This window comes from Oryzias latipes, chromosome 5 (genome assembly GCF_053564925.1).
Source record: "Oryzias latipes strain Hd-rR chromosome 5, Olatipes_Hd-rR_3.1".
Classification (NCBI taxonomy): Eukaryota; Metazoa; Chordata; class Actinopteri; order Beloniformes; family Adrianichthyidae; genus Oryzias; species Oryzias latipes.
Window position 1 is genome coordinate 25,462,886 of NC_136241.1, and position 12,352 is coordinate 25,475,237.

General features: G+C 40.8%; 1 protein-coding gene across 4 annotated transcripts in view; it reads left to right on the forward strand.

Moving 5' to 3' along the window:
* cntn4 (contactin 4) overlaps nucleotides 1-12,352 on the forward strand; it is a 277,378-nt gene that overhangs the window by 82,127 nt on the left and 182,899 nt on the right. For all 4 annotated transcript variants that reach the window (XM_078947538.1, XM_078947537.1, XM_023955100.2 and 1 more), the window contains one exon: nucleotides 11,151-11,285. In XM_078947538.1, the coding sequence (XP_078803664.1) occupies nucleotides 11,231-11,285 (55 nt within the window). In that variant the 5' untranslated portion in view covers nucleotides 11,151-11,230. The remainder of the gene's footprint in view (nucleotides 1-11,150; nucleotides 11,286-12,352) is intronic.

Below are 12,352 nucleotides of genomic sequence, written 5' to 3' on the forward strand. Positions count from 1 at the left end.
ACCTGATTCGGATCATTTGGATGGGTGACTGAGTACTTCAACTAATATAGTGTAAATTAGCTGCTAAATGTCATTTTAGTGGAACTTCAAAAATGGCTTAAGCTAATTTTTGACCTAGCTAAAAGTCTAAATTAAACCAAATGATAAGCTATGACTTAAACACGAAGTTACGAACTATAGAGATGAATAGCAGTAATAATGCTTTATAAAAAGATGAAGTAAACCCTAACAAAGCTACATGAAGCGCTAAATGCTACGCTACCGTGCAAAAAAGGCTAATATAAAAAGAACAGCGCTATAACAATATCCACACTATTAATAATACTCATGTAAGCTTGACACAGAAAAATGTTAAACTGTATCAAATCTGAAATCAAAATGCTTCAAAACTGTTGTCTTTGCGTTTTTTAATGTTTGAAATATGTTTGTTTGCATTTGACTCCAAAAACGGTTAGCAGTTCAGTAAAAACTTGCAAAAACTGTGAAACATGGGTGTAAGTTAAAAAAAAAATCGTAGTTGTGTCTGTGATTACATTAAATTGTTAAAGGTTTAAAATCATATCTGAAAGTCAAAGTGCAATTTAAAGGTTGTGACATGCAGCCACTACATATAGCGAATTTTCCAGCTATGAAATGTCTGTCATTTGTGATCCACGCGTCATATACGTCTCTCATAAGTCTTTCTGTGTTTTTTCATTTGTCGATGTGCGCAAATGTCCAACGAGGGTTTCGAATTTGAGCTGTTCAAAATTTTGGGTTGTTTGAGAATTACGCAGTTTATGCGTATTTTACTTTGTTTATGTGCAATTATTACGTCAATTGTGTACGATGCATATACAAAGTTGTGGCTTTCCACGACTGTTCCACATATGTCTATTGGACTTTTCAAGCATGTACCACCAATGTATAAATTTTAGATCATGTATAGGACGCATGTTTTAAGTAAAACTTACTTAATTGATGCACAAAAGACGTACAATAACCACGCATGTTTCTGCATAGATTTGTGTGTTTTTGCGTGGTTTATGTGTACTTCTTCTGTGGTTGTAATGTGGTTCATTTTTAATGCATTAAAATTTCACGTAAAGAACCACAACATTTCCACATATATTCACGCATGACTAATTTTCATCCATGCAATATGTGCAAAATGTACTGTGGCTTGTGACTTGGCCTTAAGACAAAACTTCTGGGGCCTCATTTATAAACGTTGCGTACGCACAAAAGAAGGCGTACGCCACTCTCTACGCAATAGTTGATATTTATAAAAATCAAACTTGACAGGAAAATGTGCGGTCTTCCACGCAAGCTCTGACCCAGGCGTACGCACAAAAACGGGTGAAATGAGAAACGGCGACGCCGTCGGCAGATGGAAGAAACACGTGAAAGTGAAAATGACAATACTGCCTCTCAGAAATAACATGAAGACTTCACAAAGCAAGTCTTACAATTAACAGCCTACACGAACACCCGTTTGATCGATCAGCAGTGAAAAAAACAAAAAAAATCAAACGAAAATTACAACAGAAATTCAAATGAACACTTATTTGGAAAAAGAAAAGTGAAATATGTTCTGCGATATTGGCATGTTGTGCAATTCATCCTCATGAATAATATAGTTAACAGAACGAAATAATGTACAAAACTGAGATTCTCGTCAGTGTGTCCGTCTGGTGGAGCAGACAAAGGTGTGGGCGTTCGGACGGACGGACGGACGTACTAATTGTCCACTGGGGAAAGTTGTTTTCATATTAAAACATTTCTTCATAAGCTATGGAATTATGGTATTCATGCATATGCCTTTAGTTTGTTTTATTTTTGATAAAACAATGTATGGCGTATGTCTCAACCATTCAGAAAGCAACAAGAAATTACATTTGCGCTGATCAATTTCCCATTTCCACGTCGATTATTACCGACATCTGTAGCTTGTCAGATGTAATTAAATGGAGGGAAATAAAATGCCCCATCACAATGCGTAATGACGCACAATGGCTGATCTTAGAAGATGTGGCAAATGGAAGAATTCGGAGTGAACGCATTTTTAGACAGCAAGAAGACGTGCTGGCAAACGAGGACGAGTGGCTTATGAGCCGGTTCTGACTTCCTCCAGCCGTCCTGTTGGACCTCTGCGGGCTTTTGGGCCCGGCGTTACAGAGGAGCACTCGGAGGAACCACGCGTGTCACCCGGTGCATCTGGCGCTCCGGTGTCCCCCCCCCCCGCCCCCCCCGATGGAGCGCTGTAGCCTCACAACCTCGAATGGTTGTGAGGCTACAGCATTTACGGCGTCTGCCACCGTTTGCCGCTCACGTGCCTTTTTGGCATAATGCCCACACTGTTCCCTCCAAACAACATTTTCTCCTCTTTTCCACCTCGCCAACGATAACTTTTACTTCACATTGAGTGAAGTTACGTTTTTTTGATTTCCTCTCGGTGTTCGCCATGGTTCCGCAATCAATGAATATTCATTTGTGGGCGTTTCACGGACTATTTATGGGCAAATATGGGCGTGTCACGAAGCCGCAAAAAGCTGCGCTGCATTTAGAATCGGTTGTGATTTATTAAGGGAAAGATGCGTAGGATGTGCGTGAGCACGGTTTTATAAATCCGAATATTTCTTTGCGTACGCACGTCCTATGTTTCATCCGTACGCCACTTCTGACGCAAATCCTACGCAAAGCTTTATAAATGAGGCCCCTGACCCTTTAAAAGGTAAAAACTCTTCAATTTTGGCAACAGCTAAACATAAGAAATGAATTCAGGGAGCACTGATGCAAGATTTTTTTTTTAAATTAAATCAAAGAATAAGTCAACTTTATGTTTTTAACTTTAGCTTTGCTTTTGATGAGTGAGCTGTCCATTTGTGCGGGTTTGTTTGCGCCTGTCCTAACATGGCGCCGCTGAACGTGCTCTGTAGCAGCTCCATTTGTCAACGTCCATTTCCCCAGTATCAAGTAACTAAACAAATTATAGCCACAATGGGCAAGAGTGAGTTTGGCAGTGTTATCTTTGGCTGCTTTATGTGGTCCTGCAGAAAGAGGTGGTGTGTGTGTGTGTGTGTGTGTGTGTGGGTGGGCGCGGGGCGGGGGGTGCAAGGCTTTGATACTGTAAAAATAGACTTTAACAGATTAGAGGAAAACTGAGTTATCAAGAGTAATTCCAGTCCTCCGAGTCTAGTCTGAGACCTCTAACGGGATTATTCCAACCTGATGCTGTTCCATCTGTGGATTTATACGCATATGCTGAGCATCAAATAATTTGAAACAAGACCCGCAGTGAGCAGTGAAGGACATTCTGCCTGTTTAACATCACTGAACTTAGAATGAGCCACACCTGAACAACAAAGTACCGTATTTTCCGGACTATAAGTCGCCCTTTTTTTCATAGTTTGGCAAGGGGTGCGACTTATACTCCGCAGCGACTTATATTAGAAATAATTTGAAATAAATACATTGTTAACCCTCCTGTTATGTTCATTTGTGAGGAACAGAGATGATGTTACTGGGTCAATTTGATGTATGAGGTATGTTAAGTGTTAAGAGTATGTTAAATGACTCAGAGAATCAGCAAACTTTTTTTTACAGTAAGATCTTGAAGGCTAAGAACATAATATTCTATTTTATAATATAATATAATATTCTATTCAGAAATGCAATAAAAATGACAACTGTTTCTACAAATACAGGATGAAAACAGAGTATTAGTTGGCCAATGATGCTTCATGAAAAGAATAAATAAATAAGTTTGAGAAAAAATTACTGTGAAATTATTAGATAAACAGTCTGCTATGATTGTGTCATATAAGGTTGTGAAAGTTAAAATAAGACTTATAGTCCAGTGCGACTTATCTGTGTTTTTTTCTACTTTATAATGCATTTTTGGGCTGGTGCGACTTATACTCCGGTGCGACTTATAGTCCGGAAAATACGGTACTCTCATTTTTTTCTTTGTTGTAGCATCTATTATTGCTGATAAAAGTAAGATGTGCACCAAACTACACAGTCTACGTGAAAATTATGATAACAGTTTAGTCAGCTCTTGCATTGTCCTTAAAAATCCAGGTCGGAGCATCAATGCAATTGTTTTCCCCTTTTTTTAAAATAGGTGGCACTATGTGCTATTTTTGTTGGTCTTTTCATACATTTATTGTTGCATATCTCTTTCACAATGATCTGTTGAGCTCAATGCTGTCTGTGGTTTTGTTTCTTTAAAGGTTTTACGTTGTTTATGCAATTGACACTAAACAAAAATGGAGGAGGGGTTACAAGCATGATGTCAATCTAATTACAACACACCAGGGGCCTCATTTATAAAACTTTGCGTAGGATTTGCGTCAGAAGTGGCGTACAGATGAAACATAGGATGTGCGTACGCACAGAAATATTCGGATTTATAAAACCGTGCGCACGCACATCCTACGCATCTTTCCCTTAATAAATCACGACCGATTCTAAATGCAGCGCAGCTTTTGCGGCTTCACGACACGTCCATAGTTGCCCATAAATAGTCCGTGAAACGCCCACAAATGAATATTCATTGATTGCGAAACTATGGCACACACACCGAGAGGAAATCATAAAAACGTAACTTCACTCAATGTGAAGTAGAAGTTATCGTTGGCGAGGTGGAAAAGAGGAGAAAAGTGTTGTTTTGAGGGCACAGTGTGGGCATTACTAATGCCAAAAAGGCACCCCCTCGGACCGGCCACGGTCCGAGGGGGGGCGGTGGGGGTGGGGGGGTGACCGGAGCGCCAGATGCAACGGGTGACACGCGTGGTTCCTCCGAGTGCTCCTCTGTAACGCCGGGCCCAAAAGCCCGCAGAGGTCCAAAAGGACGGCTCGAGGAAGTCGGAACCGGCTCATAAGCCACTCGTCCTCGTTTGCCAGCAAGTCTTCTTGCTGTCTAAAGATGCGTTCACTCCGAATTCTTCCATTTGCCACATCTTCTAACAGCACAAGATCAGCTATTGTGCGTCATTACGCATTGTGATGGGGCATTTTATTTCCCTCCATTTAATTACATCTGACAAGCTACAGATGTCGTTAATAATCGACGTGGAAATGGTAAATTGATCAGCGCAAATGTAATTTCTTGTGGCTTTCTGAATGGTTGAGACATACGCCATACATTGTTTTATCAAAGATAAAACAAACTAAAGGCATATGCATGAATACCATAATTCCGTAGCTTATGAAGAAATGTTTTAATATGAAAACAACTTTCCCCAGTAGACAATTAGTACGTCTGTCCGTCCGTCCGCACGCCCGCACCTATATCTGCTGCGCCAGACGGACACATTGACGAGAATATCAGTTTTGTACATTATTTCGTTCTGTTAACTATATTATTCATGAGGATGAATTGCACTACATGCCTATATTGTAGAACATATTTCACTTTTCTTTTTCCAAATATGTGTTCATTTGAATTTCTGTTGTAATTTTCGTTTGATTTTTTTTGTTTGTTTCACTGCTGATCGATCAAACGGGTGTTCGTGTAGGCTGTTAATTGTAAGACTTGTTTTGTGAAGTCTTCATGTTATTTCTGAGAGGCAGTATTGTCATTTTCACGTTCACGTGTTTCTTCCATCTGCCGACGGTGTCGCCGTTTCTCATTTCACCCGTTTTTGTGCGTACGCCTGGGTCAGAGCTTGCGTGAAGGACCGCACATTTTCCCGTCAAGTTTGCTTTTTATAAATCTCATCTATTGCGTAGAGAGTGGCGTACGCCTTCTTTTGTGTGTACGCAACGTTTATAAATGAGGCCCCAGATCTGTACCATGCCAGTCCACTGAACTGTGCATGTTCTGGTTTGTTGTCTAGCCCTAAAATTAAATTTTCCGTTGTGAAGCAAGCACAGAAGTACCAAATATTGCAGTTCCTCAAATGACCACTAGGGGATGGTTTCAAAACGGCCGCAACTTTCCATTGACTCCCATCGCAAAAAGTCCAATTTTACAACCAAAATACTTTTATGAAATTTTTTTTTTAAAAGTTTTTTAAGCATTATTATTGTCTTTCTTTTATTGGAAGGAGGGTGGATAGATTGCTCATAGCAGGGGTGATATTTTTTCCCTGGAACTGCTGAAACACCTGTGCGGCAGCATGAACGTGGTGTGATTTTGGCTGATGATCAGACGGAGCCTGCAGGTTGCATGTGTGCTAAGCTTCATTTGCACTTTGAAGCTTCAGGTTTCTGCTTGTGTGAACAAATAAAGATGTACAACAGGATTAGGGCTGCAGGATGTGAGGAATCTCTGGTTCTGTGATATTAGTGATCAATACTGCGATGACAATAAAACATGCGATACATGAACAAATAGCAAAACGACCAAATATGTCATTTCTATTTCACTGTAACAGTTTAATTTAAATCAGAGTCAAAATAACTTAGGCTTCGTTCACATTGCAGGCTGAAACGACCCAATCCCGATTTTATTTATTTTATTTTTTTGCCCCTACACGACCTGTATCTGATCTTTTCATGACAGTCTGAACGACTTGGATCCGATCTTTTCAAATGCGATCCAGGCCACTTGGGTATGTGGTCCTGAATCCGATATGTATCTAATCTTTTGAAATGCGACCTCCGTCTGAACGGCCAGGCCACACGAATCCGACCCGTACATCGTTGATACGCTACAAACGTCATCATTCTGCGTTGAAGTAGGCGGGAACTAGAACATAAGCAACAACCATGGCGGACGATGCTGCTGAGACCAGTCAGTGAAAGGGGAGGGAAGTCACCGATTTGATTCATATTTGGGGTGACAGCTCTATTCAGGCCAAACTCCAGGGCTGTTTTTGAAAAAATTTCCAGCAAAATGGCCAAGTGTGGTGTTGAACTTTTCCCACGATTACTTTTTTTCCTTTCCGACCATGGTCAGAAAGAAGCGCGGCCGAAGGTGGATCCTTCTTCAGGGTTCACTTCCCCGTTTGGACCCTCAGATTCTCCAGAGCGGGTTAATAAAGAGTCAATAGCATTTATTCTAGGGGAAGCCTTCTTTTATTACCATTCTCCTTCCTTCGTAACACACAACATAAATGCGCACCCCCAGCACACTTCCGCTACCCCCCCCCCACCCTGTCCTGCTCTGCACGTGCTCTTCTCCTCTCTCTTACACACACACGCACGCTTGCACGAGCGCGCGGCCCCAGCACATACACATCCCCATTCCACAACAGTGGTTACAGACGATCCTGCCTCCAATGCCTACTTAAAATGAGAAGATTGTAATTGTGCTGGCCCCTTTGTGAAAATACATGTAATAATGCAAAAAGAGCTCCGCTGTTGACAACACTGTTGTTGACATCCATTGCTAACGTTAGCTGCTTCAGCAAACAACAGTGATGTCGTTAACCGTTGAGTACTCTTCTGCGCATGCGGATCAATTCTGGGTCATTTCACGGTCACACAGGAGATCACAACAGTTAGCATTTAATTTGAAACGTGAACGGCCTTGCAAAAAAAAAACGGATTTTTTCAAAAAATCGGAATTGAGCATTAAGCCCTGCAGTGTGAACGTAGCCTTAAATTACTCTTCAAATGACCATTCATCTACGCCGGAGGCGGCCATCTAACATATAAAGGCTCCATCTGATTGGTCAAAGATGTGAAGGAGTCCAACCAATTGGTCAAATGCATAAATGGATTTATTTGATCCGTAAAATACTTCGAGCTGCCATAAGATTGTTTTAGCCCACTTATCGCAATTTTCACCATCTTTTGCGGTTTGCGTATTGCATTGCACAGCTTGACATTGCGATAATGATACATTTGTGATTTATTGTGCAGGCCTAATCAGGAGGCTGCAGTGGAAGGAACGGACCAACTCCTGAACGAGATCACAAACACGACAGCCACAATGCAAAACAGATATTTTTTTCTTGCTCGACCCTTGGCATTAACCCGTTACCATCAGATATTGCCGGCGATACCAAAATAACACGCTTTTGAAGTTCCAAAACTCAATGTAATCCTAGAGAAATTTTTACTAAAATAACATTTAGCCAAATTGTACAATTTCACTCAACTCAGAAATGCATTTTTAATCTGAAGTTTCACTAAAAATGTCCTCCATTGTGAGAAAAATGCCAAAAGATGACGTTAAAAACACCTAAAAAAAAAAATTTAATCAGGTAAACTTTATCCCATTCCATGCGTTTATAGGTTTTCTTTATTTTTGTGTTCATATATTATATATTTGAAGTGGCGCCCTGCTGTTTGTAACTTCATAGGTTGCATCTGCATTAATCAGAAAAGTAAAGATGTTTTCTGGATTCATAAGAACTTTTTTTGTTGTTTTTTTTTTAATGCAAATCAAACTTCCCTGGGAGCCAGGTAGTGCCGCTTTCGACCTGAGACGCATTCTGACAAGCCTCCATGTGATGCGTGGAGATAAAAGGCCTCCTTTCTGTAGGTGGAGAGTGAAGCCGAAGCTTGAAGGTACAGAGTCTCAGATTAATGAGATCGTGGCTTACTCAGACACTTTCAGAAGCCTTTTTATCTGTATTTCCAAGTAGTTTCATCTCACTTTTCTAAAACTTTGGGACTTCTGTAAGCAAGGTAGAGGGCGTAGGGTGCCAGAGTCTGTGCTGGTTTTTTATGACGGCAAATTAAACATAGCTGATTTTTTAAGGATTTCTGTGACAAATAAATCTATTTTATCCTGGAAATGTTGGATTGCTGCTGTTTGCGTCCCAGCGGGGTGAAAAGTGGATTTTGTCTTTTACTTTTTTACATTTTCTAATCATTTCAACGACGAAAGCTTTTTTTTTTCCGTCTCCACAGGCGCCTGCCGACAATTTTGCAAAAGGCGTTCTTTCTTCCTTCCTCAGAATTGTCGCAAACCGGATAAATCATCTGCGCGTGTCTGAACGTCACGCCGTCCTCAGTTGGAGACATACCTATCAATTTGTTGCCAAAGTTGGGGAGCACATGAAAGTTTCTCGCTGCTGCAGAAAAACAAAGAATGCGTGCAGCCATGCTCATCTGAGACGGAGCTTTCCATGACATTGCATGTTGGGGTTCTGCAGATTCTAAAGAAACCTATGTTCCTTATTGTTCCAAGAGAATAATAAGGAACATGGCTGGATGTCTTCATTTTCACCTCCAAAAGCTACGGTGGCCCCCATAAATCACTCAGCGCAAATAGATCACAACGACAATTTAAAAAAGTATAACAAATAATAGATTAAAGCTGTGGGCTGAAAATACAGTAAAATAAAATACGTTTTCAAAATGATGGCTTTTCTGATGGTTTTATCTCCATAGCAACCATTTGATATATGGCTCTCCTGGGGATGACGGACAGGTCTATGTAGGTCTTACAAAAATCTGCAAAAGTTAATATTTGGATTTCCTTGGCAACAGAGGTTTTTTGTTGACCACACCCACAATCCTAACATCTTCATGCTATACGTTCTTTTGTTTCTTTCAGCTTGACCCCACAAATAATGTATTTAATTTTTCACAATATTCTGGCAAAAGATGTGCGAGCGACAGGGAAACGCCACTTTTGCGGGCTCACTTCAAAATCCAACTTTTTTTTTTTTCCAAGTAGCTTCCCAAAGATGCTTGAGAAGTCAAAAGGCGATAGATCAAAATCCCAAAGATCCCTATGTGGTATAGGGGTACATAGGGGTTGTGTCCAAATTCCTTCCCTGTTCACTATAAAGGGCGTTCGCCATTTTGTAGAGATGTCCAAATCTACAATTCCAAAATCGAGTGCCCTAGAAATTTCCCAGAAGTCTCCGCGAAAAACCAATGTGCATCGATGCTCACTAGATTGCCGAGTATAGGCAACAATGGATTGCGTCTGAACCAATTTTGCAAAGAAAATGTATTTAAATGCATTTTTTTAATAAACCATCTACGTTTTCAACTTCCGAACTCAGTGGATTCATAAATGATCGTCACAAAACACTCATATCAAGTAGATTTCAACGTCGTCGAAAAAACAAACAAAAAAGAAAACATTTGTGAGCATGGTGTCTTAATTGCTTTTAAAATCCAGGGCACTACATAGTCCCGCACTGTATAGTTTTTTAGTCGTTGGGGATTATGGCAGGAATTTTGAATTAGTTCAAGATGGCAGCCTTGATAGGTCAAAGATCGACAAAAACTTGGTTGTCGTTGTAGACTTAACCTGGTGGTATGTGTGTGAAATTGCATGAAGATCGCTCAAATAAAGGTTTTTTTGCCATACTGTTGGAAAATGTGAGGTTTTTCACATTCCAACAAAACGGACTCCAAGACATAGCTTTAACTTCCGTAGGTTGGATTTGGGTTTGTTACTAGATTTTAAGTTGTTTTTTTTTGTTGTTGTTTTTTAGCTCCACAAGAGGTTTTTGACGGTTTTGACGCTGTGATGTCCTTTTTTTTATTGTTGTTCATTATGTAATGGTTAATGGCCGATGAAGTGTGCATTATCGCTTTTTAACGCACGCCGTGGAAGCCTGAACCGTTCGACGCGAAGCAACCGTCCTCCGAAGGCCATTAACCCGCTTATTCCATGGTCACTTTCAAAAGCAATAAATATGAACCAGTCTTTAATTCTTGTTTTTTTTACCCGATTGGGTCGCTTTTCTCACAAAAAGCGTTTCGCCACACCACCGCTGCAGTTAAGATTCGGCGATTTAAAGCGATATCTATATGCTGATCTTCCCGATGGGTTGAATAAAGCATCGGTTCAGAGACAAAGTTCGCCTCTTATCAGTTGTTTTTGTCCTGATGATGAAGCTAAAGGTTGTTTTAAAGAAGCCAGAGCAGTGATCCAAAACATGTAAGCTAGGTGACCGGAACTTCTTTTTGGGGTGTGCGGCTATCACTTTCGAATGCACACCCAGCAGCCAATCAGAATTGAGTATCAACCCGGACCATGGTATGAGCCTAGATTTCTTTTCACTGAGAACTAGCTGGATTCCAATTCTGGTGAGTATGGCAAAATTTTCATGCAAAAGGCGCAGTAAGAAAGAAGAATTGTGTAAACGATAGCAAAGCGGTCCAGGACGGCTGTGGGACTTAAAAATGCTTTTGCCGAACGAAAACGCATCCCTCATCTCATCATGAAACCACCAAAATGACTTCAAAGTTGCTTCTAACTACGTCCTGAGCTGCCATCTTATCCCACCTGTTTCCTTTCTCCACAGATCCGAAAACTAGAGGTGCAAATCGGATTCCATACGTTTGCGATTGGATGTGAGAATACTTTGACCCGACAAAATTGAAAATGACGTTGCCATGGAAACTGCTGCTGCTGCAGTCACTTATGGGGAGCCTTGCAGGTAAAGGGGTCTTATTAAGAACTTTTGATGCATGCCAAAGCTGCCTTTGTGAAGCCTGCGTCCTTATTCATATGTATTTGGGGCAGGTGGCACTGTAGAAGCGGGAGTTTGGAGAGGAGCAGCTTCGGGTGGATTAGCCTGGAGCAAACACAGCTCTGTGTGACAGATACACGATAAAATATTAAGAATATTGAATCCGCTCAACGTTGACATCTGCTCAGGATCTTAAGACATACTTTACTCAAACAGGGGGAACAAACACAACTTCTGTTTAAGGATTTTAATTTAAAAAAATGTCTAAAATGACTTCGTTTTCAAACATAGTTTTGGAGTGCCGCATCCTTGAAGACAAAACATTTATGATTTTACCTACCAAAATTTTCAGTTTCCAGCTGTTAGCAAACACTCCCATTTATGCACAGCCCTCGGTCCTTAGATCCCCCACATTTCTCATTTTCCAGCCCACTCTACCGTAATAACTGTTGACCAGTTGACTTAAGAGATTCTAGGTTCTGATTGGCTGAACTCACCTGTGATTAGAGGTGTAGAATGTTGTAGAACTAGTGAGAATCTATTGTTTTATACTTACACTCTGATCCTCTTTTTGATGATTTTTGATTTTCAAAAACATTCCCAGCGGTCTTTTAATCATAATTATGCCATTGTTAGCCAAAATCAAAAGGCCTAGATTATTATGGGATGGCCACACAACCTTTGACTGATTTTTCAAATTTTACCTCAATACCTCAATATAAATTTGGGCAATTTTCCACAAATTTCATGCACACCATCTAGTTAAGCCTAAATTTAAACTCCGTCCCTCTTCTAAGCCCGTTTGGTCCCTTTCTGGGTCACTTGGCCTGCCAGAGCCTATCCCGCCCACTCGAGGGCGACGCCAGGGGACGTCTTGGACAGGTCGCCAGTCTGTCGCAGGGCCACAAATCACACACCCATGGACAGGGGCCTTCATGCTGGGAGGCAGGAACACCAACCACTGCTCTACCGTGCAGCCCAAATTTCAATCTATCCTCAGTCTGTTAGCATTATTAGGAAGAAAATTGGCGTAG